The sequence below is a fragment of the Contarinia nasturtii genome, unplaced genomic scaffold (genome assembly GCF_009176525.2).
Source record: "Contarinia nasturtii isolate CC-2019 unplaced genomic scaffold, AAFC_CNas_1.1 Cnas_scaffold_285, whole genome shotgun sequence".
NCBI lineage: Eukaryota > Metazoa > Arthropoda > Insecta > Diptera > Cecidomyiidae > Contarinia > Contarinia nasturtii.
This window is the reverse complement of record NW_022197640.1, coordinates 2,718,870-2,740,558: the sequence shown is the minus strand read 5'-3', so window position 1 is coordinate 2,740,558 and position 21,689 is coordinate 2,718,870. Positions and strand designations below refer to the sequence as shown.

At 33.4% G+C, this 21,689-nt stretch overlaps 3 protein-coding genes across 9 annotated transcripts in view; 2 read left to right on the top strand and 1 right to left on the bottom strand.

Annotated features, from left to right (window-relative positions):
• LOC116337788 (PDZ and LIM domain protein Zasp) overlaps positions 1-5,531 on the top strand; it is a 48,688-nt gene extending 43,157 nt beyond the window's left edge. For 2 of the 7 annotated variants that reach the window (XM_031762669.1, XM_031762668.1), the window contains 4 exons: positions 2,815-3,823; positions 4,168-4,351; positions 4,428-4,667; positions 4,765-5,531. In XM_031762669.1, coding sequence (XP_031618529.1) covers positions 2,815-3,823; positions 4,168-4,351; positions 4,428-4,667; positions 4,765-4,842 — 1,511 coding nt within the window. In that variant the 3' untranslated portion in view covers positions 4,843-5,531. Of the gene's footprint in view, positions 1-2,262; positions 2,381-2,814; positions 3,824-4,167; positions 4,352-4,427; positions 4,668-4,764 lie in introns of all 7 variants that reach the window. The other 5 variants (XM_031762672.1, XM_031762671.1, XM_031762675.1 and 2 more) reach the window with 3 other exon arrangements.
• A 1,071-nt stretch (positions 5,532-6,602) lies between these two features.
• Positions 6,603-10,811, top strand: LOC116337504. The gene is made up of 4 exons (XM_031762114.1): positions 6,603-8,099; positions 8,438-8,807; positions 8,892-8,914; positions 9,004-10,811. The coding sequence occupies exons 1-4, from the start codon at positions 7,972-7,974 to the stop codon at positions 9,494-9,496; spliced, it is 1,014 nt and encodes a 337-aa protein (XP_031617974.1). The 5' UTR covers positions 6,603-7,971; the 3' UTR covers positions 9,497-10,811.
• Positions 10,812-12,562: 1,751 nt separating this feature from the next.
• The window catches only part of LOC116337363 (putative uncharacterized protein DDB_G0286901), a 110,093-nt gene continuing 100,966 nt past the window's right edge, over positions 12,563-21,689 (bottom strand). Inside the window, exons 4-9 of the mRNA XM_031761844.1 lie at positions 20,997-21,085; positions 20,796-20,891; positions 16,394-16,474; positions 16,118-16,253; positions 15,913-16,005; positions 12,563-13,994 (exon numbers count right to left, since the gene is read on the bottom strand). Of these exons, the coding sequence (XP_031617704.1) occupies positions 13,454-13,994; positions 15,913-16,005; positions 16,118-16,253; positions 16,394-16,474; positions 20,796-20,891; positions 20,997-21,085 (1,036 nt within the window). The 3' untranslated portion in view covers positions 12,563-13,453. The remainder of the gene's footprint in view (positions 13,995-15,912; positions 16,006-16,117; positions 16,254-16,393; positions 16,475-20,795; positions 20,892-20,996; positions 21,086-21,689) is intronic.

Genomic DNA, 21,689 nt, shown 5'->3' with positions numbered 1-21,689 from the left:
ACGAACCGTTACGAACAAAATCACCATTTGTGGATGCATTAACGGTAGCACCACTTCGACCATTTACACCATTTGAAAATGATGTCATTTCACAAATTGAAGGTTTACCAAGAGCACCGCCCAATGTAACACTGACGGATGCTTTAACAACAGCACCATCAAAACCAATAAACACATTGAATCCACCGCTACCGGATGAAACTGAAGCCGAAGAATGTATTCGTTTGGAAAATGAGAAACAAGAAAAACAGGCAGCCGAAGTGAGGGCTCTCATTTCAAAGACCATTGATGAGGAATTGAGTAAGAAATGCACGTCATTTGCGCCATTTCGAGGCTATCGAAAGGTTGACCCATTCAAACCACCATCATCGTCATATAACCACTCATCTCATTCTCAATCACGATCGTCATCTGTATGCGGTGAAAATGTAGATAAAACAAAACAAATCATCGATATAAACGATCAAACACAGACCATCACAACAAACAAAGCATGCCATTCTCAAACCAATCGTAACACGAAAAAATCAACCACTTTCCCACCACCTCCAGGTACGCCAGTGAAATCATACGTTCAATCTGGCCTACAAAGCCCAAAAACGATACCAAAATATCAAAGGCAATGGTTTAAACTACCGTCACAATCACCAATTCGAACACCCGAGCCACTCGAACTTAAAGAAAATGTTCCGCTTGCTTTTATCGATGTACCTCATGAAAAAACCGAATCCGTTTCAAAACCAATTGCCATTACTATTTCAGCCTCAACAACAACATCAACAGCAACAACCGAATGTGCAAACACTGAAAGCACATTTGTTGTTGATGTGCAAAAAACAACGAATATTGCATCGGCAACAACCGAATCGTCATCATTTTCATCGGAAAGTGCATCAACGGTGGCAACCATTGTACCGACATTGCCCGAAAATCGTGTCGCTCCAATAACAATGACATTTCAAACACTCGATCCAAAGGAGGTAATTGAGCCAGTTTCATTGCGTTCGCAAACGCCATCGTTGATCAATAAACCACCACCGTTGGTACCATATTATCAACAAAATTTAGTTTGTGAATACTATGGAGCACCGAATTCATTCACATTTGATCCAACTACACGAACTCCATCACCACGTCCGGATGCTATGAAACCATATGCTCAAGGTCCACCACCGAGCGTTTTGAAAATTCATGCACCGCGAATCACAACGCCCGATTCACTTGAGCTATCTACTTCGATTGGTGTGCCCACTGTATCTGGTTCTCAATCGGGTGCTCAATTATTGGCCGCATCGAAGCAAGGCTATTCATCTGCATCGCAAAGTTTCGTTAAAAAACCGGAAGTCTTTCATCGCGAACAAAAAGACGGTTTGAGCATTCAAACACATACAACTGGTTCCGAATCGAATGCAGCCAAAAAATCGGATATACAATCGAGCGCAACCTATCAAGTCGGAAATGTTCAAGTGCAACAAAATCGTCGAGTTGTTGAAGAATTTGAACGCACGCAAAAATCAAGTACAACTGAAATTCATACGAGTAGCACGGGTCGCAGTGAACTTGAGCAAAAAATTGCAAGCGGTGCAATTTCAAGTGAATATCTAACTGAATTACCGTATTGTAAAGGATTTGTTGCACGTCAAGCTAGACGTCTGTCTGAAACATCACAATCAAGTAATAATGTGGTGGCCTCATATCGATTCCCACAAACTACGCCCGATGCAACTGAATCGGGTTTTCCCATTGAAAATAAATCCGTTGAGACACCAACACCGGCGACAACTCTATTGAATGAACCAAACATTCAACCGGTCAAACCATTGACTAAATCGATTGCACAAAAGACATCACCTTTTCCATTGCCAAAGACACCATCTCATACACCACAACGATTATCTCCAATTCCACAACGGACATGCTTCTCACCACAGAGAGCATCTCCGGTTCCGCAAAAAATCTCGTTTCCACCGCCAATCAATGTAGCCGCTTATGATGAACAGTTTAGTAGTAGCCAATGCACTAATCAATTAGCCACCGCTTCACTAACCTCACAATATCAATCATCATCGGCTTATCAAACGCTAACCACAGCCACTGGTCCAAGTGCTTTTTTGCCTAATCCAAACTTTGGTAGTACGACAACACCCAAACCGATTTCTTCCACTTCAATTCCCGGCTCAAAGCCACCAATTTTAACCACAACCAATTTTAATAACAACCAAAATACTGTAAGTGTAAGTGATCCAACCCCTGCCAGTGCAGGTCCATCAAACAAGAATTTGACAACAACAACTCCGAAACGTGGCCGTGGTGTTTTAAACGCTAGCGTTGCTCCTGGCGGGCGTATACCGAAATGCGGTTGCTGTAATGCACAGATCAGGTGAAACAGCAATATTCGATATTTCTGTGTGTGCACTCTCGTTTCATGTTTTGCGTTCGTTTGCAGTATTTTTGTTGTGTCGCTTTTCTAAGTCACAATTCTGTTGTTTTTGGTTTGCGACATCAAATCTCATCGACTGCAATGTTAAAAAAATTATTGAACATGTTGATTTGGCGAAAAAATCTACATAAATCGAAAACAGTTTTGCATTTTCATAATTGCTTGCTTGCATTTTGCATGATGAATAGATGTAATGAGATTTTAACCCCAAATAGTTGATTTTTTTTTGTAAACTGTTGTTGAATTTGAATTTTACGCATAAAAATAAGCATTTTACAATTAACATTGTAGTTTTAACTAATGTGTTTGCGTGTGATTTTATAACATTTGATTTTTTTTCTTCCCCTCTCCCATAATGCTAACATTATTAATAGCAGTGTCGCAAACTACAAATGGATTGGCTGAAACGCCAACGGCACACCTTGATATAAATGCTAACAAAAAACCTATGGAAAACTCACTTGATGATACAACAACGAACGATTATGAACCGGGTCAAGCGACTGAGATGCTTACAAATTCCGTATTGAATTTGAAAATTGAAAGCGATACTAAGGAAAATTTTAAGGCACACGCTGGCAAAATTCTCACCGGAATGCTTGAGTCACGGCTTAACAACGAAAAAAATTTACAAAATAGCCAGGCGCATAAAATAATGTCGACATTAAACAAGTCGATAATTAATGAAAATAATAATAAATATTCGCATGATACTAATGGCAATAGCACCACGTATAATGGAAAACCGGCTTTTCAATCGTTTAATTCAATTGCTGCGCAAAAGCTTTGCCCAAATTTGGATACAGTAAACAATCTTAATAATAATAGTAATAATACAGTCGCAATGCCGCTCATAATTCCAACATCACCGATAACCGCCGCAAATGCCGCCGATTTTCCGCCACCGCCCTCACCATCCGAACTAAACGAACACAAATTAGATTTTCACAATGAAAATCACAAACAATCGATGTCGCTCATTGGGCAAACCAATTTAAACGATCACGACTCTGTTGACAATGATGTATATTCAAGTATTCAACCTATTGATGGTTTTTCAGCCAAAACGAATCCAATACAATATCAACAACAACAACACCATCACCACCAACACCAAACGCACGGTCATCATCAAGTAAACAATCAACAGCACTACGATAATGATCATTCAAACAGTGTAGTTTTCCGTAATAAAAATACCAAACCAGAACTAACTACGCATGCACGTGATCGTCGTTCATACATTGAAAAGGACAATTTCAATCAGAACCGATATCTTAACCATAACAATAATTTGATAACATCTCAAGCGACAGAAATTGCAACCGGATTAAAGGATGGTAAACATCCAGTTTGCTCTGTTTGCCACATCAAAATTACAAGGTAAGATCCCAAAACAGATACACACAATGGTTCGATTTACATATCAACGAACCTATCGATTATTGACATCTCCAAAATCGATCATGATACATACATATACACAGTAGCTCAATAATTTTACCCTTTAAAAATGAGATTTATTTACGTTTGATGTTGAGATGCACTTTCAATGTTTAATGTCAATTTTGATTTTATTTTAATTATTTTAATTTGTGTCGAGTGTTTTTGTTTAGTTTTTCTTAATTAATTGCACGCGAACACAGTGTACAATTACGTAATATTGCCATTGAATTTTAATTGAACTTTTTTTTATCATTTCGCTGATTGCATTTGAACGTATAAAGAGGGCCATTCATAACCGCATTGGGTCGCATCTGGTGTCCAGAGCATTTTGTTTGCGTTAATGGTAGCTGCCGACGACCACTCCAAGATATTGGTTTTGTTGAAGAAAAAGGCGATTTGTATTGCGAATATTGTTTCGAACAATTTTTAGCACCACCATGTGACAAATGCAGTGGAAAAATTAAGGTTTGTTGAATAGGTGCCACTTAGGCTTCTTATTTTATGTGCAATAATTCGAAAAAATTCTTTTAAAAAAAAACAGGGAGATTGTTTGAATGCCATTGGCAAGCACTTCCATCCAGAATGTTTCACTTGTACTTATTGCGGCAAGTTATTCGGCAACAGTCCGTTCTTCTTGGAAGATGGTCGCCCCTACTGTGAATCTGATTGGAATGAATTGTTTACAACAAAATGTTTTGCATGTGGATTTCCGGTAGAAGCCGGTGATCGTTGGGTCGAAGCTTTGTCCCACAATTATCACAGCCAATGTTTCAACTGTACCGTAAGTCAAATCTACAGTAAAATAATTTTATTGTTTTTCTTCGTAAAAAATTAATTCGATAAATATTCATTTAATATTTGTTCTTTAATTTTTCTAGATGTGTAAAAAGAACTTGGAAGGACAAAGCTTTTACGCCAAGGCCGGTCGACCATACTGTAAAAATCATGCTCGTTAAGAAAATTTTGCATAGTGTTGATGTATATTAGAAGAAGAAGAAGAAGACGAAGAAATACGCCAATTTCTTAACTTAAACAATATATTTTAAGCTTAGTAAAAAGAAAACGCGAAAGTTATCTATTGCTTATTCATGTCTAATTCCGCTTTATACACAGTTTGCACGTTCTTGTTCTTTATTTTAGTCAAAAAAAAAAATCGTCGAATATTCAAACGTATACTCACAATTTTCTTGATATATGAGAGGATGAAAAAATATTTAAAAAAATGCTAAAATGTTTGAAAAAAAAAATCGAAACACATTTATTTTTGTAAACGATAACGTATTGTAATAATATTTAAAAAAATCAAAATTTGCATACTACAGATGAATTCATATACACCATGATGTCAACATGTGCAGCTGAATTCTCTTAAAGTGTAGCATTGTGTTTGCCTTATCTGGAGAGTTGAACATTTTTTATTTTAAATTATTCTATTTGTACTAGTAGAAATTTGTGCTTTTACATTTTTATGCTTTTGAATTTAAAATGAAAAAAAAAAAAATGAAATTGTATATTTTTGTGGTTTATTTGTGTGATATACATTAGGTGAAAAAAAGAAGAAAAATTGCAAAAAAAAGTAACAAAACATCAATGTGACATTTTCGAATATCAATATATCGAGTGTTTTTCTCAAAGTCTATCGAGAGCATTGCGTCTATTTTTTTTAATTTATTTTTTATTCATATCATTTATCACAGTGTTTTCATTATCCATTTAATTTTTATTATTGCTAAACTGATCAATTTGAAGTAAGCCTAAGAATTACGAGAATCGAATTCAAAAGAATGTCGAAAATGATTGAATGATACCCAAAAAATTTACATCAAACTGAACGATCAACAAACTTGTATACACTTCAACGTAAATGCCGAATATGTGTATAACGATTGAAAATTCGAAATTGAATTTGAAAAGATACAGCAACGTGTGTTTGTCTTTAGCAAAATAATTTTATGCGAAAAAATAACCCGACACGACAATGATATATTTGTAAATAAAAGATTTACTTGAATCGAAAGTCAAAACAACCAACAAAATCATATCACTTTGAAATTCGTACTTAATTATTATATAAAATAAATTAAGAAAAGAAAGTGTATAAATTGAACGAATAAAATCTATTTGCTTTTACTAATCAAATTAATTTGTGTTTCTCTGTCTTAAATTCTATTTATTTCAATTTCCATCGCCATAAACGATACAAAACAACATTTGCTAATTGAAAGAAAAAACACTCGGCGTCTCCGTTTTCCTTCGGCATCGCCTTCAAGCGACAATAATTCGAACTAAGACTTATAGCTTTTTAAGTTGTGCTTTTCCGAACTTCGGCTTTTTCTCATTACAAATTTTATAACACACTGTTATCATTTTGCATCTATCAGGCGATTATGTTTTCGCCAATATACAATTACATGGAAAATATTCAATGTATTTTATCAACATTTTGATGAATTTTTGACAGTTCTGAATTTGAATAAATTTTTTCAACATCTGTAAGAAATATTCGATAGAAAAAAATAATTGAAAATAATGATTTATTGTCACATTTTTGGAAAACAATAACAATATAATTGCCATAACTTACGGCCCGTAGGAAATGAATGAAATCATAAATACATTTATCACCGTCATATGTCATCCTTCCGAAACACGTAAGAGAAAATAAAAAAAAAAATCGAAAGAAGAATATTGGGCGGATTTTTGTCATTCAAACCAAAAGGAAAAGGTGACATTTTGTTTATGATTATATCTTCTGAGAAGTGAATGGTGAAATTTCGCATCTCTTGGAGTGTAAAAGTGTAAACTGTGATCGGTGAGCCAAAATGTCTCATACAAACCATTCAACACATTTACGAGGAATCATTATGAAGAATTCTTATTTTTCCCCTTTTTTGTGTTCAAAGCGAATACACAAAACACACATATATCGTTTTTCTGTGAATTTTCATATTTGTAGTACAGTAAACTGCGCATACATCATCATTTTTAAATTGTAGTGTTTATGAATAGGTTCAGGTAAAAAAATATATATACTTTATGTTTGGAGTGAAATTGAGCGAGAAGGAGAAAGAAAACGCGCGCACTCACTGTCTCTATCACTTGTTTGCTGTGGGCCAAATTCAAAGTTACGGATCACATGTTACCAATGCAACGCAATGATATTTGAGTATTTGTGTGCGTGTGTTCGTATGCGATCAACAAGTAACAACCACCTTCTAATGCGTTTGCATGATCCGCGCAGTGTATGCTATGCTAGCAGGCAAGCAAACAAAGAGCGAGAAAGCAACGCATAAGAATAGAATAAATAGCCGAAATTTTTTTATGTCACGCATGTAGGACAAAGACATCAACACAAAGAAATGGAGAGAAGAAAAAAGATGGGGAGATAAAGAGGGAGAGAGAAAGAACGCTCGGTAAGTTTCAGAGCAATTAATTTGTTCCGACGTAGTTGCAGTCCTGCACGCACTTCATTACACCAACACAAGCGAAAAACGAAAATCAAATTTTATGACCTTTTTTATTGGTATCTTTTCAATACATTCAGACGTGTATGTTCTGAATTGCCCCGAGATCTAGGTACTACAATAACAAAAACGGTCGTCCAATGCAGCCGAAATCACTTGACGTTCGTATGTGTGCGTATGTGTATTTTTGTTCGTCTATTTGTGTCGGTTTCTTTTTGTACGCATTCAATTTCGGTAACGTAGATGTGAAAGAGAGACAAATTTCTATGCATTTTTCTATGAACACACAAAGCCATTTTCTAATGTGTTCCAATCGTACACACTCTTGGGATTTTGTAAAAAATATTGTATATTTTGCTCATCATAGCTCTAGCCGCACCGAATATGTATTAGTTTCAGTTTTCTTATTCTATTAGTACTCGGTCTATCTTAACTTTAAAAAAAAAACTCACAAAAACCTATCGTCTTTGTTAATCTACAAGCATTTTTATAATCTAATGAATTTCATATTTCGTTTGAGTTTGATTTGTGTTTTACCAGTGGTGTGAATAAAAACGGTGAAAAATTGTGATTTTATTTTGATCTATTGAAAAAAGGAGTTCAAAAACAAGTGAATACACAATGCCGAATATTGAATGTGCTGTATGTTCAGAGGAATTTGGCCAACGAAATGACACGAGAGACATAATCATAACCCCATGTGGGCATGTATACCATGAACCATGCCTATCAAAATGGCTTCAATTTGGGTAAAAATTTAAATATTTTATATTTACATGAAATTTAAACACTTTTTAAATGATCATACGTGAAAATATTTTGACTTTTAGTTTGTCGACAAATTTTGAGACAAAACTCCATTACATTGGTTATAATACCGAATGAAAAAAATGATTAGTTAAAGTCGAAAATGTGATAAATTGAGATGGTTTCTTAATCGATTATGTCTCATGCAAAAACGTCGTTGTGGGTACTTATATATACGATTAGTCAGTCATTTTGTTTTCACGATCGGTATTTTCTTCAGAACATTTTTTTTTATATGAATTGACGAAAAAAAAATTAATAATAAAAATATTTGTTGCAGTACCAAATTGGATGAAGCGCCCAGGACATGCCCTGAATGCCGTCAACCGGTTTCAATGTCAGCAACCCGACGAATTTACTTTAATTTTTCGACGGTCATTGATAATTACTCGGAACATATCAACTATTTAAATTCAGTTGTTTTAGAGAAAAATAATAAACTATACATAACGCGAATGCAATTGAACAATATCGAAAGTGAATATAGCAATCAATTGCGCACGAAATCGCTAGAGGTGCAAGGTCTTACGGAAAAACTGCAACATCTCAAACTAGAATATAACAAATTAAAACACTTGATGTGCAAAACACAAGATCAGCCGAAGCAACTCCAAGAAAAAATTGCAAAACTTAAAATGAAACTCAAAGAAGTAAATATTTATTATCCAAATATTCAATGGTTCAAATGCAAAATCATATAACTAATGTTCATTTTTTGTATCTTTCTCTTCTAGAGCAAACACAAACCATGTTCAACGTAAGTTTAATCGATTTTTATTTTTTAAACATTATAAGTATTCTTGGCAAAAGTCTGAAATAATCGAATTGATAAATGTATATGTTTAGGTGCCAGGCTAGTTGCAGAGTGAATTTAAAAGATGCCACCACATCATCGAATGTAAATGAAAATATGTTCAACCAAACGCCACAATTCAATCCAACCGAAGCGATAGCCGTGAATCAAATACGTACCATGCAACCAAACAACTGTGATCCATCGACATCGATATTCAATCAAAATTTGTACATGGCACAATCAAGTAGAACGCCAACGACAATTCCAAATCCTTTAGATTATGACATCAATACAATCAACACAATTAACACAAACTTTCGTTCGATTCGTCATCCTTTGTCACAAAGTGCATATATGAGCACAAATCCAATGCAAACATTTGGTTCGATGATAGCTCCCATTCAACCGGCACACGCAACACAAACACCGCAACAGCAACACTTCACCTACAGTCAAACGAATTTTTTCTTACCTATTCAAACAACCAACTCAATAAATACCACATACTTCAATCCCAACGATCAAACACACTATATTGGATAATAAGACTCGCAAATCCAACACTACACAATTTAATCACAAACATTTTTAGAATTTAATTTAATGTGCAACAGAAAATAGTACAAAATCTAGAGAATTATCGTTCAAATCTCAGGAAACTATGACAGACATTAGACTAATTTTATATATATATTTGGCAGTTGTTTTAGCGATAATGAAAATCAAAAACATTTAAATATTTTTCAAGTGCTAATAAGTGCTTTGAGTAGCCAATACTCTCTAAAACAGATGATAAAAAAAAAATTATTTGCAGTGAATAGATTGGGCTACAGCTATAGCAGTGCTATTTTCACAGCTCCTATTCATAGGTGCTATTTGTGAACAACGCATATGGACAGCGATTTTATGATACATTCCGGACATAATATAAGATAAGTCTATTGTTCTATTTACATTTTGAATATTTCGTTCGGAATTGTATCATAAAGTCGCTGTCCGTATGCGTTGTTCACAAATGGCACCTATGAATAGGAGCTGTGAAAATAGTACTGCTATAGCTGTAGCCCAATCTATTCACTGATTATTTGTAGCAATAACGTCCGATACCGGAAACGATTTTTTAATCTAAAATAAACGACAAAAAATAAGTTTATCGTTATACATTTACAGCATTCATCAGAAAATATGATAAGACAATAAATTAATTTTTGTTCATATTTCCATGTGATCTTTTCTATATGCATAATTAAAGAAGGATGTCAATTTTTCATATAACGAGTGATCCTGGGCATTTTTATGCAATTTTATTTTTACATGTGAAGTGTAACAATATAAAAATGCATATAAAAACACTGGTTCACTTTTTGGCATTGTTATTTGTTTTTTTAATTATTATTTTCATTGATTGCTGAAATGGACGGAAAACTCAGTTCATACTTCGATCTTTTTCTTTTGATAAAATTACCTTTTTAAGATATCTATTTGAGACAAGATTTTCATATGCCAGTTGACTAATTTCAGGAACAAAAATAGTGATATTGGTTCGGGATGATGTACGTCTCAAAGTAGCCGCATATTATAGAGCAGTATAGCTCATTTAGGATAGAATGGTCGAAGAACCTTTTGTTGTTGCTTAGAATCAAAATGGATCTTTTTTTTTTAAGAAAAAACAAAATGTTATAGACTGATGAGCCACATATGAAATGAAAAAACGCGATATTTGCGACTCAGCATTTAATTTTTATCGCAAATATTCACACCAATCTAATTAAGAAAAGACTAAATAAATATGATAAATAAATTGTAAATCATAATAAGATTTTATTTTTTCAAATTAAAAAACCAAACGAATCTATAATATTTGCAAATTACTTTTGAATGATTTTAATGGAATTGGAAAAAGCACTGATGGTTTAATTCGCGTGGAAATTTTTATTTAATCAGTTTACTTATGCAATGAATGGTAAGATTATAGCGAAAAGGTATCACTTTGTAATGCGATATGTAATTTTCATCCTAAAACAGTTATAAAAGTGATCGCTGTGTTGTTTATAAGAGACTCACATCAATTCTTTTGCTTTTAAGGGAGGAAAGAAAAATGATCAATCATAAGATAAAAATTTAAAATGTACTCTGCCAAACCATGTAAATTCTTTTACTTTTTCAAAATTAATTAAAAACCTATATTTCGTTTTTTTAAAATCGTTTTTTCAGTACATTTATAGAACGAAGTCGATCAAAGAATACTTTCGTCAATTATTGCCGTTGAACGCATTTTTAATAAAAGTAAAATGGCTATTGTCTCAATATCTTTTGACAAAATGCCTGTGGTTCGTTCTCCATTTCTAATGGTAAGATGTTTGTGCCTTAGTGTTTGAACGTTTTTTTAGATTTGAAAATTGAGTTAAATATTCAAAAACAAATCACTTATATACCTTGCTTTTATTTCCTATCATTTTGTGATGTCTATCGACTGCTTTGGTGTCTGAAATACAAGCCTTAATAAAAAAATAAAACCAATTGAAATTTTGTAATTTTTCCGTTTATATTTTTCGCTTTTATAAATATATTTTAATTTCATATAACATATTTCCATATATTATAACATTTATACTTTGCGTATACGTTAAAGAAGGAAAAAAACACACATACAAAACAACATTTCTGTCGGGGTTGTAAATGTAGTTGATTGCGGTCTTTGCTATTATAATTGATACATTTTTCTAGGAAAGAACATACTCGATGTTCAACACAATGAAACAGAAAAACGGAGTACAATTTGAACGTGAAAATTTGCCAGAGTAAAATTTGAACAAAATTTAACTAACTGAAAATTTGAAAATGTGAAATTCATTAAACGGTGATTACTCAAAATGACGTTAGTAAAATGTTGTTCACTTTTGAGAATTTTTTTTCGGGGAATTCCGTAAAATTGAAAGAATAACTCAACGTTTTAATACCATAACTGGAAATTTTTCTGGATTTTCACTAAAGAACTCAAATTATTAATGCAGAGACACAAAATCTCTTCCAGTTACACTGTTACTATAATTTGAAGAAAATGTGTATAGCTGCAGTATGGATGCGTCCATAATTTGAATTTTTGAATTGAATCGACACAAAAATGTCAAAATATGACATTGAGATTTCAATATTATAGAAATTAAGAAAAAAAATCTCAAAAGCGAACCAAATTTTACTAACCTACTCAAAATCATCAGAATGTAAGTGATAATTTGTATACGGCTCAGATTTGTATGCATATTTAATTTTTGTTGTGTTTTTCTTCCTTGAAAATTCGAATATATAGATTTGTTTTTCCTAACTGTAGATGAAAACTTTGGTTTTGCTTAAAATACGTGTGTGCTGTGCTGCAAATTTCATTGTTGGCTGAAAATGAAATTGTTCTAAATCTTATGATTCGTCTTTATACAGTGTATTTATATAGTTGTTGTTATGTTTTTTCTATTTTATTGTTGAATTTTTTGTTTTACTGTAACATTTAGTAACATTTTTTATTCTCTTGACATCTTTTTATCATCCACACTGAAACTGCATACGTAAAACTTCTTGATTTTGCTAATTTATACAAGAACCTTCCTTATTTTGTTTTTTTTTTATTTCTTATCCAAGGACAAAACATTAGTTGAAACAAAACTTTTGTGTTTTTTTTTTTGCTAAAACGTATTATTTTGTAAATTTTATCTGTTCTTGCTAGCAATTTTTGTAATCGATTTTGTGTGCATAGCGTATTTCAGCTTCATTTTTGATTAACCAATGAAATTATTTAGTTTATTGGCAATTAGTGGATGATTAAAAAAAAGTTGTAGTTATAACCAGGCACAAAAAAATCATTATCATTAAATTAAAAATATAAAACCGATAAAATACTGTACATTGGCTCTCTTCCTTCTTATCTATCTATCTCTTTGTCTTTTTTACAATTGTTCTTCAATTTTGGCTGCTTTGCGGCGTTTATTTCGAGTTATGTTGTTTTTATTGTACCGAATGGCTTTATCGAACCAAAACAAATCGATTGTTAATAATTATGGATACGCCGAATTTTTTTGACATATTATAAAAATTAAAAAGATGGAAATGCAAGCAATGTGTTTTTTTTTTTTGGAATTGCGACTATTTTTGCTTGCATTTAAAAACGTTTAAAAATTCATTTAAAAAAACATAGAGAACGTATTTGTCGAATATTCGCTTGGAGAGTGCAGTTTGACTGATTGAGTGATGTTTTGTGTATGGAATTTTGTTCATTTTCAATTCCAATGGAGTTGCGAATGGCAAAATATTTTGCGAACAAAAAATAAAATAGAAAACAAATCACACCAGAGTGAAATCTGTGTGACAAAGAATAATAAAACAAAAACTTATCGAAAACAACAGAAGAAAATTGAAAATCTCATATAAAAATTATAAATGAATAATTCAACGTGTTTCTAATTTAGTTTTGTTTCTCTGTTATTTTCGGCTGAGCTGCCCCGATAGATACTACAAATGAGCTAGAATATTCATCTCGCCTCCGGTCGATGATTCGGTTGTTGTACAGCCGGTGATTGTGACGATTGTGACTAAATCATTTCCAATACTTGATGTAGACATCGTGGTTGTTGCCGCTGATGCCGTCACCGATCCCGACTTTATATCATCCTCAATTTTGGCCACAACATTTGACTCAGAATTAGTTGCGTTTTCGATTTCTGCTGATTTGGCATTTGACTCATTCGTGATAGTATCATGACTAACGCTACTGCTATTGTTTGCATTCAAAAACAGTTCATCAATGCCTTGAATGTCGGTACTTGATTTCGACAATTTTGCAATGATGATTGAATTCGACGTGTTGCTGGTATTGTTGTCGTTGGTGTTTCGAGGCTGTATTGCACTGGTCGTATTGTTACTATTGCCGACGCCGATTATTGCTGGAATTCGTAAAAGGTTATTCGTTCGTGTACGATTATAGCTTGGTGGTAAACTGTGCTCAGAACCAGGTCCACTGCTGACATTATTTCCACGAACGCTCAAGGGAGCTCTAAAAATGAAAATACAAATACAGTGAGAAAAGATAATATTAAATGAGAATTGCCATGTATTATTGTCAGTGGAAAAGAGAAAGAATGACAAAAAAAATTGCGGAAAACATGAAAACACCAATAATTTATTGCTAAAATGTTTACGTTAGTCGAGTTCGTTACATGCAGCAGGAGCTATGTGTTTGTTGGCTTAGATGTGTCTACTGTGTTATACTCAAAAAACAAGCGATATCATGTTTTGCTCCCGTTCATCGCTCCTTTTCGCCAAAGAGTGTGGATTCAGGTTGAATTTTGTTTTTGTTTTTGCACTCGTTATTTTCATCGTCATTTGCTCTAACATTGCCTGATACCAGACATATTGCCATATACAATGAACATATACAGTGATATGCAACTATTGCGAATTGTTTTTTCCTCTTCTTCTTCTTCTTCTTCTTTTTCGATATCTGTGTTGCACATCAATGTGCTTTGGTTATTTGTTCCCTTGGTTGTTTTTTCTTAAATCGTAAATGTGTAGGAGAATATCTATCGGTTGGAGTTTTTCCCATTCATTTGGCTCGTGTATTTTGGCCAAACTTTTTTTTTTACCGTTTGTGAACAAAATAAATGTACGCGGTCCCGAACCTCGTCGAGGATTGTGGTTCAATGCGAAAATTGGTGCATGTGTGTGATTGTTGCGTTTACAAAATCGCTTTCATGTGTGTGTGATGTTGAGGGTTTGAATGTTCAGTGGGCAAACGTAGCTTTCACAAAAATAATTAGATTCGTGAATATTTATGGGATGCAACGATCCACAATCCACATATTTCACCAAACGAAACGGTTTTTGAAGTAAATTTCTATTTGGTGCACACTATTCGAATGCCTCATGCGAGTCCTAAAACAAAGGAAGCACAACTCCACACACACACATTGTATGATTTCATGCTAAATAAAATAATTTGGATTAATGCATGTTGCTGAGTGCTCGCTTATTGGAATTTATGATACATTGGTGAGTTCCTTCGGTAGAATGTTACATTTGAGTTAGCTTTTTTTTGTTTTCTATTTGTGCTTTGCCATCACTTTAATCCTATTTTGCTTGAACTACGTATTTTTTCCATCTCGTTTTTTCCCTCTTTCGACAAACATTTCATAATTCCTTTGCGCTCATATTTTACAAATTGATTCTATTTTACAATGTATGTTTGGGACACATGGGTGTTACAATTGCGAAATACTTGCGTTGTTTAAATGGCCAAATCAAATCTATGCGTCGAGTATGCAATAGGAAAATGGATTTGTTCATTGTTCGTTTTTGTGAGATTAAAAACTAAAAAAATTGTCTGTATGCAACTTCGAAATTTTAAGTTTCACAAAACGAAAATAAATGTTGGGCCTTTTTGATAGAATGTTCTAATATATTTTCATTCATGTTTAAATTTAAATGACTCGCAAACATTTGGTTCTTCAGCTGTTAATCGTGTATAAGAAATTAATTGGCCATTAAGCGCGTTTAGTCATTGAATTTTTTTGGGGTGATCGAATTGGGTGAGGTAACGCTTATCCGCACCGTTGCGGATAAATGTTTCTTTAAACGTTCGAAGAAACACTTACACCCGGAAATAAAGATAAAATTTACAGCGCGTGCGTTCACCACATTTATGTGTTAAACTCAAATTATTTATGTGTCTGTTGTTGTTGTTGAATTTTTTTTCTTCTTCTACTAGTTAGCTGTGCATGTAACAAACCAAGCAATGATTCAATACTCATTAGCGTTAATAAAGGAAATTAAATCACGTAGATACAAACACATCCACACATTGAACTATTTTTTTATATTGTTCAATTCTTCTTTGATTATTATCAAAAAAAGGTAACAAAATTAAAAAAGAAAACGTGAAATAAAAGAGCAAAACATATGTGCAACAATTATACCTTAATAGTGTGCCCGCGTGCGAACGATAAGTAGGTGGTGGTGATGCTCCTCTAACAACGCCAGCTTGTCTATCGCGATCCAATAGAAGTAATCTAATCGAAAGAAAAATGTCGATTCAATTTATTAATAACACCACTTCACTTTTACACACTTCCGCATCGTACAAATTGAATGTAACTTCTTTATGTTGTAAATTGCACTTACCTGAGTCGATATTCTTGCATACTAGCTTGATAGGATGGTGGTGGCGGTCGATGCTGAAATTCGGGATATAGGAAACCAGGAGCACGACCACTGCACGGTCGTCGACCACATCGTCCCAATTCACCAGAGCCCATATCTATGAGGGAAAAATAGCACAAAAAAATGAAGAAAAATTAATCACTCATTTCCGTGAATTCCATGACCCAGAATTTATTCAAACATCACAGCCAAGAATGATATGGCGACTTTTTGTTGTTGTGAAAGCTTCATTCTTACCGATGCCTAGACATTGCGTTGAACCAGGCGCTGTCATTCGCCAAGCAGCCCCGCTAACCGTAACTAGAATAACGCCAACTCCTACATTGATGAGATCGAAAAAATAAATAAAAGCAACACGTTAGAAACAATTTAAAGTTAAATTTCAATCGAATTTGACATCTCAATGGGCTAGTACACATTCTGAAATTTCCATAGCCATTGAGCGGCATACAATGATTGCAAATTTGAAACAAATCAAAACTTGAATAACACACGCTTTGAAATGTTTCGCACCTTGCGTCATTAACAAAGTCGAACAAAGTAAAATGAAAAATGAACGATGCGATTTTAGACACATTAAACATTCATTATTCATACAATATATGTTTGAGTTTTAGTGTGATCAGAACTTAGTGTTTTATGCTCTGACAATTTGATTTTTGCTTGATCATAGCACCAATATTACGCATTTGGAATTGGCTAAGCTAACATTTTTTTTTCTCTCTTCAATCTATTTCGTTTCTAAACACCCAACAAAAACACATGTGTACCGAATTCACGGTCACAAAAGTGTTGAAGCTATGCTTCAATCCAACGCAATATTTAAAGTGTAATTCTCGTGATTCAAGAATGCCAAACGCACAAAAACGTTCTTTGTTTAAGACTAAAATGTAATGAAGTAACACATGAAAAAACAACACAACAGCCAACAACAAGAGAGAAAAAACGTTTGGCAAAAACAAACGAAGAAAATGTATCTGTCTTTTCGGCGGTGACGCAGTGGTACATTCATGGGTTTTGAATTACATGCATTCATTATATCGCGTCTGAAATTGAGGAATGTATGAATAGAAAATCGTTTTTATTTGTTCCTCTGTGTGTTACTCTTTTTTTTACTCGTTTTTCACATACAAGGCCTAAACAAGAGATTGATGATGATTTTACATATGTATTTACGAGTTTTTTTTCTATTCGAATAAACAATTCACATGAGATGTGTGAAATTCGAACTTGGACTCTGAACAATTGTTTAGAAACTTACAAATTGAATAATCATTTTTTAAATCAATAAGACTTTTTCATTAAGGAAATCAGTAAAGAGACGAGAAATAAATCGAAAAAGCATACAATTGCGACTAAATAAATAATTGAACAGTGTGATGTATATAAATTTGCAACTTAGCAATATCCGAAGTGTATAGCAATGCTTCCATAAAAGTCAATACACGTAAAATTTCCATTAATGTTTGTCAATTTACCAAGCACAACAAAAAGTTTTTTTTTGTCATTGATTTAAATGAAATCAAATACATACAAACATATATCTTTTCATTCATCTTCACTTGCACAAGTATAGCAATTAATTCTATCACATTTTGATTAATTTAAAACAAAAAATAAAACATTTAAGCCTGAATTGTTTGGATGAGATTTAATGAGATAAGTAAATAACGTGAATCGCGCATCGTTTGTTTTTCAATTTTATATAATGCCGTTGGCATTGTAGGTGTTGATAGCAGCACTTTATGCACGTCAAGCTACCATTGATTTTGTGTCATTTCTTAATTATTCACAACAATGCCGTCTTGAATACAATGAGGAATTTAATCTGTTTCCATTTGACGCGCATACTGAACCGACCCATCGGGCAACGTTCAGGTAAAACATTCATTTTTTTTTCTCGTACTGAGCACGAGTTTGATAAACTGCGTCGCATTATTTTAAAGTGATTTAATTCGATTTGGGTGTCACACAATTTTGGGATAAAATAATCACACACGATTGCATATAATGGCACGACTAATTGAAAAATCTATTGAATTGTGTGATATAATCTATTCGGAAATATGATTGATTGTGGCTTCGAACATAAGAAGTTAATTGACACCAAATTCTTTATCGAAGAATTAAAGCCAAATCAAATGTAATTTATTTCATAAAAACCAGTTTGATTTGAGCCATTTTTATCACACACATACACCATTTAAATAAAATTATATATGTGTGTTCAATAAGGAACTTTAAAAATGTCTAGGGGCTCGGAACATGAAAAAAATCAAAATAAACAAAGTTTTGACAATTTTGTATGAATGTGGTGTATAAGTGGAAAATATTGAGAATATTTTGAATATTTCTCATATTTACGTAATTATTTGTCATTATTCAGCTCGTATATGGCACCCATGTAAAACACACACAACACAAAATAAAATTAATAGTTGTTGTTTTTATTATATAAAAAGAGATTTCAGCCTAAAAAACTTATATTTCTTTGATAAAAAAATAATTTGACTGAAGAACATCAAAAATATATAGGTAAAAGTGTTCTAAGCTATTTACGATAATCAAAATATTGGGAATATTCATGATTATTCACAGTATTGTTCACACTCAAAATGTACCAATATTCGTGAATATGGTGATTATTATTGTTTAAACTCAAAATATATCAATATTTCTGATTATGTGTGTTTTTTCATCAATAAAAAATACTTCCGAGCCCCTAGAAAAATGTATAATATTCTGGAATGCAGGTTTAATTGCGTTGCAATTAAAAGTAACCATTAAGATTGGACGTGAACATGACATGCAATTTTCATGATGCAATACAATCACACACACACACACAATTGATAAATAGTGCATTTTCATAAAATGATGTGGTATTATGAGATTGTGTAGCGCTTTGATCTTTCAATAAAAATGTTCAATTTCAAGCAATTTGGAATGATTACGACGAAAATTCTATGGGAACAAACCAAAAATTGTGTAAATGTTAACTTATTCAATAACTTTCAATTTCGTTTATATTCATATTCGCGGTGTCTGTATTAACCTTCATTGTGTTTCCATTGTCAAATGTGTGTACGCGATAAAGTAATTCGAAAAGCATTGCACACAAAAAGAGAGATCCAGTTTTGGAAAAGAAAAGAAACAAATAAAAAGAAAGAAAACACGCTGATACTGCTGCGCGGAAACAAAAAGTTTATTACGAAAATAGGCATAAAATCGAGTGAAAATGTCTTTGAATGGCAAAACAAAAGCAAGATTTTTGGTCTAGCTGTTATTCTGTGTTTCTTTCATTTTTGCAAACTGGTTACATAAATGTTGACAGTCATGGGATTTACTATGCACGTTTTGTGCAAAATCTACACTTTTTGTTTGGATCTAATTTGTCGGATAATATGTGTTTGCGTGCGTTGTGTGCACACACACGTTGCCACTGAGAAAGAATAGCGCATGAGTATGTAAACAACATAATATTTGTCATTTGGTTTGAGAGGAAAAAAGACAAAGTATGAGTGAGATCTCCTTGTTGCTTGCCACAATGTTAACGTTGAATCTTTATTTCTTTTGTATTTTCCTCTGTTGCGATATGAAGAGTTCAAAAGATTTGCGTAACAATTTAAAATGAGCATTTCAACAAGCAAGGTATTGTTGCGGGAGAGCAATGTCACAGCGTTTACAATTAAGCGTATATTACTATACCGATGTGTGTGCACTTTTTCCTCCGTTGCACTACTGCCACAGCCACATACTAAAATAATTGGGATGCCGCCGAATAAAAAAGATGGTTCGCACACACGGAAGATTTTGGCAAATGAATAAGAAATGCCAAAAACGTAAACGAAACGACTGGGATGATATGCCATTAAAAAAGATTTAGTTGAATGTGGCACGCAAACATTTAAACGCACAATAACCAATAAAATTCATTGCTGGAAAAGGCGGAAAATGCAATTTGAACATAACTTTTTTTCCGCTCTATACACACAATACACTACGCCACTTGAGCCGAAACGGAAATGTGTATGGCCAAATGTCTTCATCTCGTGACGCAAACAATAGAATGGAAGCCAAAAGAGATCCACACAAACAAATACACACTGATTCAGTATACTAAATGGCATACCACACTGTTTCACGAATAAAAGCCCACAATCAATTCTGCATCATTTGAAATTGAACGAATATCATCGTTTTTCGGCTATTAATTTTTGTTTGCTTCAATCTTTCTCATATCTATGCATCGAAAAAATGCGATGATAACAATCGATTTCGTTTGAGCGTTTACAATGAATATACAAGAAAAATAGCAACAGAAACAAAACGAAAAAATGCGAAAAACTTTTCGCAAGTCACATTTCAAAAGATGATGATGATGATGATTGTGCTTTTGTATGCCGAAGGCAAATAAAACGGCACCATTAAATCGAGAAACGTTGCGATAAAAATCAATCGTGCGAAGTCGAAACAAATATACATCTATGTGTATCTTAAGTCAATGCTAATCATTAAGTCGTTCGAACAAAGCTGTTATTTCAACAATTTGTTCTAACTTTGCAAGAGTCGTGGGAATCGCATTCGATCGATGGAAATCTTGTTCGAATTGATGGATTAAATAATATGTTTTGCTTACCAATCATTAGAAGAGCAGCTGTCAAATGAGATGTTGGCGGACCAGCCAAACCAGTTGCTCCTAATGCGGCTCCACCAAGTGCACAGGCAACACCACCTAAAGTGTAAAATATTTTTTTATAGCAGTTATTATTCAATTCAAAAGTGTCTGATTTCAAGTCTCGAGCCACTTGAATGTAACAAAAATGAATAAAACACTTACCCAGAGCAACGACCGCAATGACTGCACGCAACGGTGGACCAGCGAACCATTGGCCACAACAATCTTTTCCTGGGCGTTCTGATGGTGACCTGCATATAGAAAAAAATCCAACGAAAATAACATATCAGACACTTTGTTGAACAAAAAAAAAAAAAAAAAAAATACGGAAAATGAAAATATAAAAAAATGTTAAGTTTTGTGGCAAGTGCTTTTGCTTTTCAGCAAACATTATCCAGCCACTTTAAGAGAGTTTTATCAATTCATTTTTCTTTTGTGTTTCGTCAAAATGTAAATTTTTCATTTTCGATCGAATTACAAGGTAATTCAAAACTTTATGCTTGCGGCGCCGTCAGATAGAATGCAGATAAGATTCTAATACAACAAAGACATTATGTTTTCAAGGTAAGTATCTTCACATTGTTCCACAAGGAGTCATTACAATTGATCCCATGTATATTTATGAAACGGGAGAACAAAATGATTTATTTGCTTAAAATCCTCTCTCTCAGCTTCCCTGTTTCGGTTTATCCATTTCTCTTCCTCTTTTTCTCACTCAATCTCTCGTGTTATAAATGGTCAACGAAGCGTGGATACCGAAGTTATTAAAATTATGTTTCTTTCTCTCTCTCTCTCTCTCTCTTTCTCTCACTCTCTCTATCTTGCCCGAAAAAAAAAACTTGGACTATTTCACAT

Excerpts from the sequence above, each read along its gene's own strand:
- LOC116337504 (XM_031762114.1), top strand. The coding sequence starts at position 7,972 with ATGCCGAATATTGAATGTGCTGTATGTTCAGAGGAATTTGGCCAACGA. Across the intron at positions 8,100-8,437 it reads TCAAAATGGCTTCAATTTGG|TACCAAATTGGATGAAGCGC; the intron begins GTAAAAATTTAA and ends TATTTGTTGCAG. Across the intron at positions 8,808-8,891 it reads TTAAAATGAAACTCAAAGAA|AGCAAACACAAACCATGTTC; the intron begins GTAAATATTTAT and ends TTTCTCTTCTAG.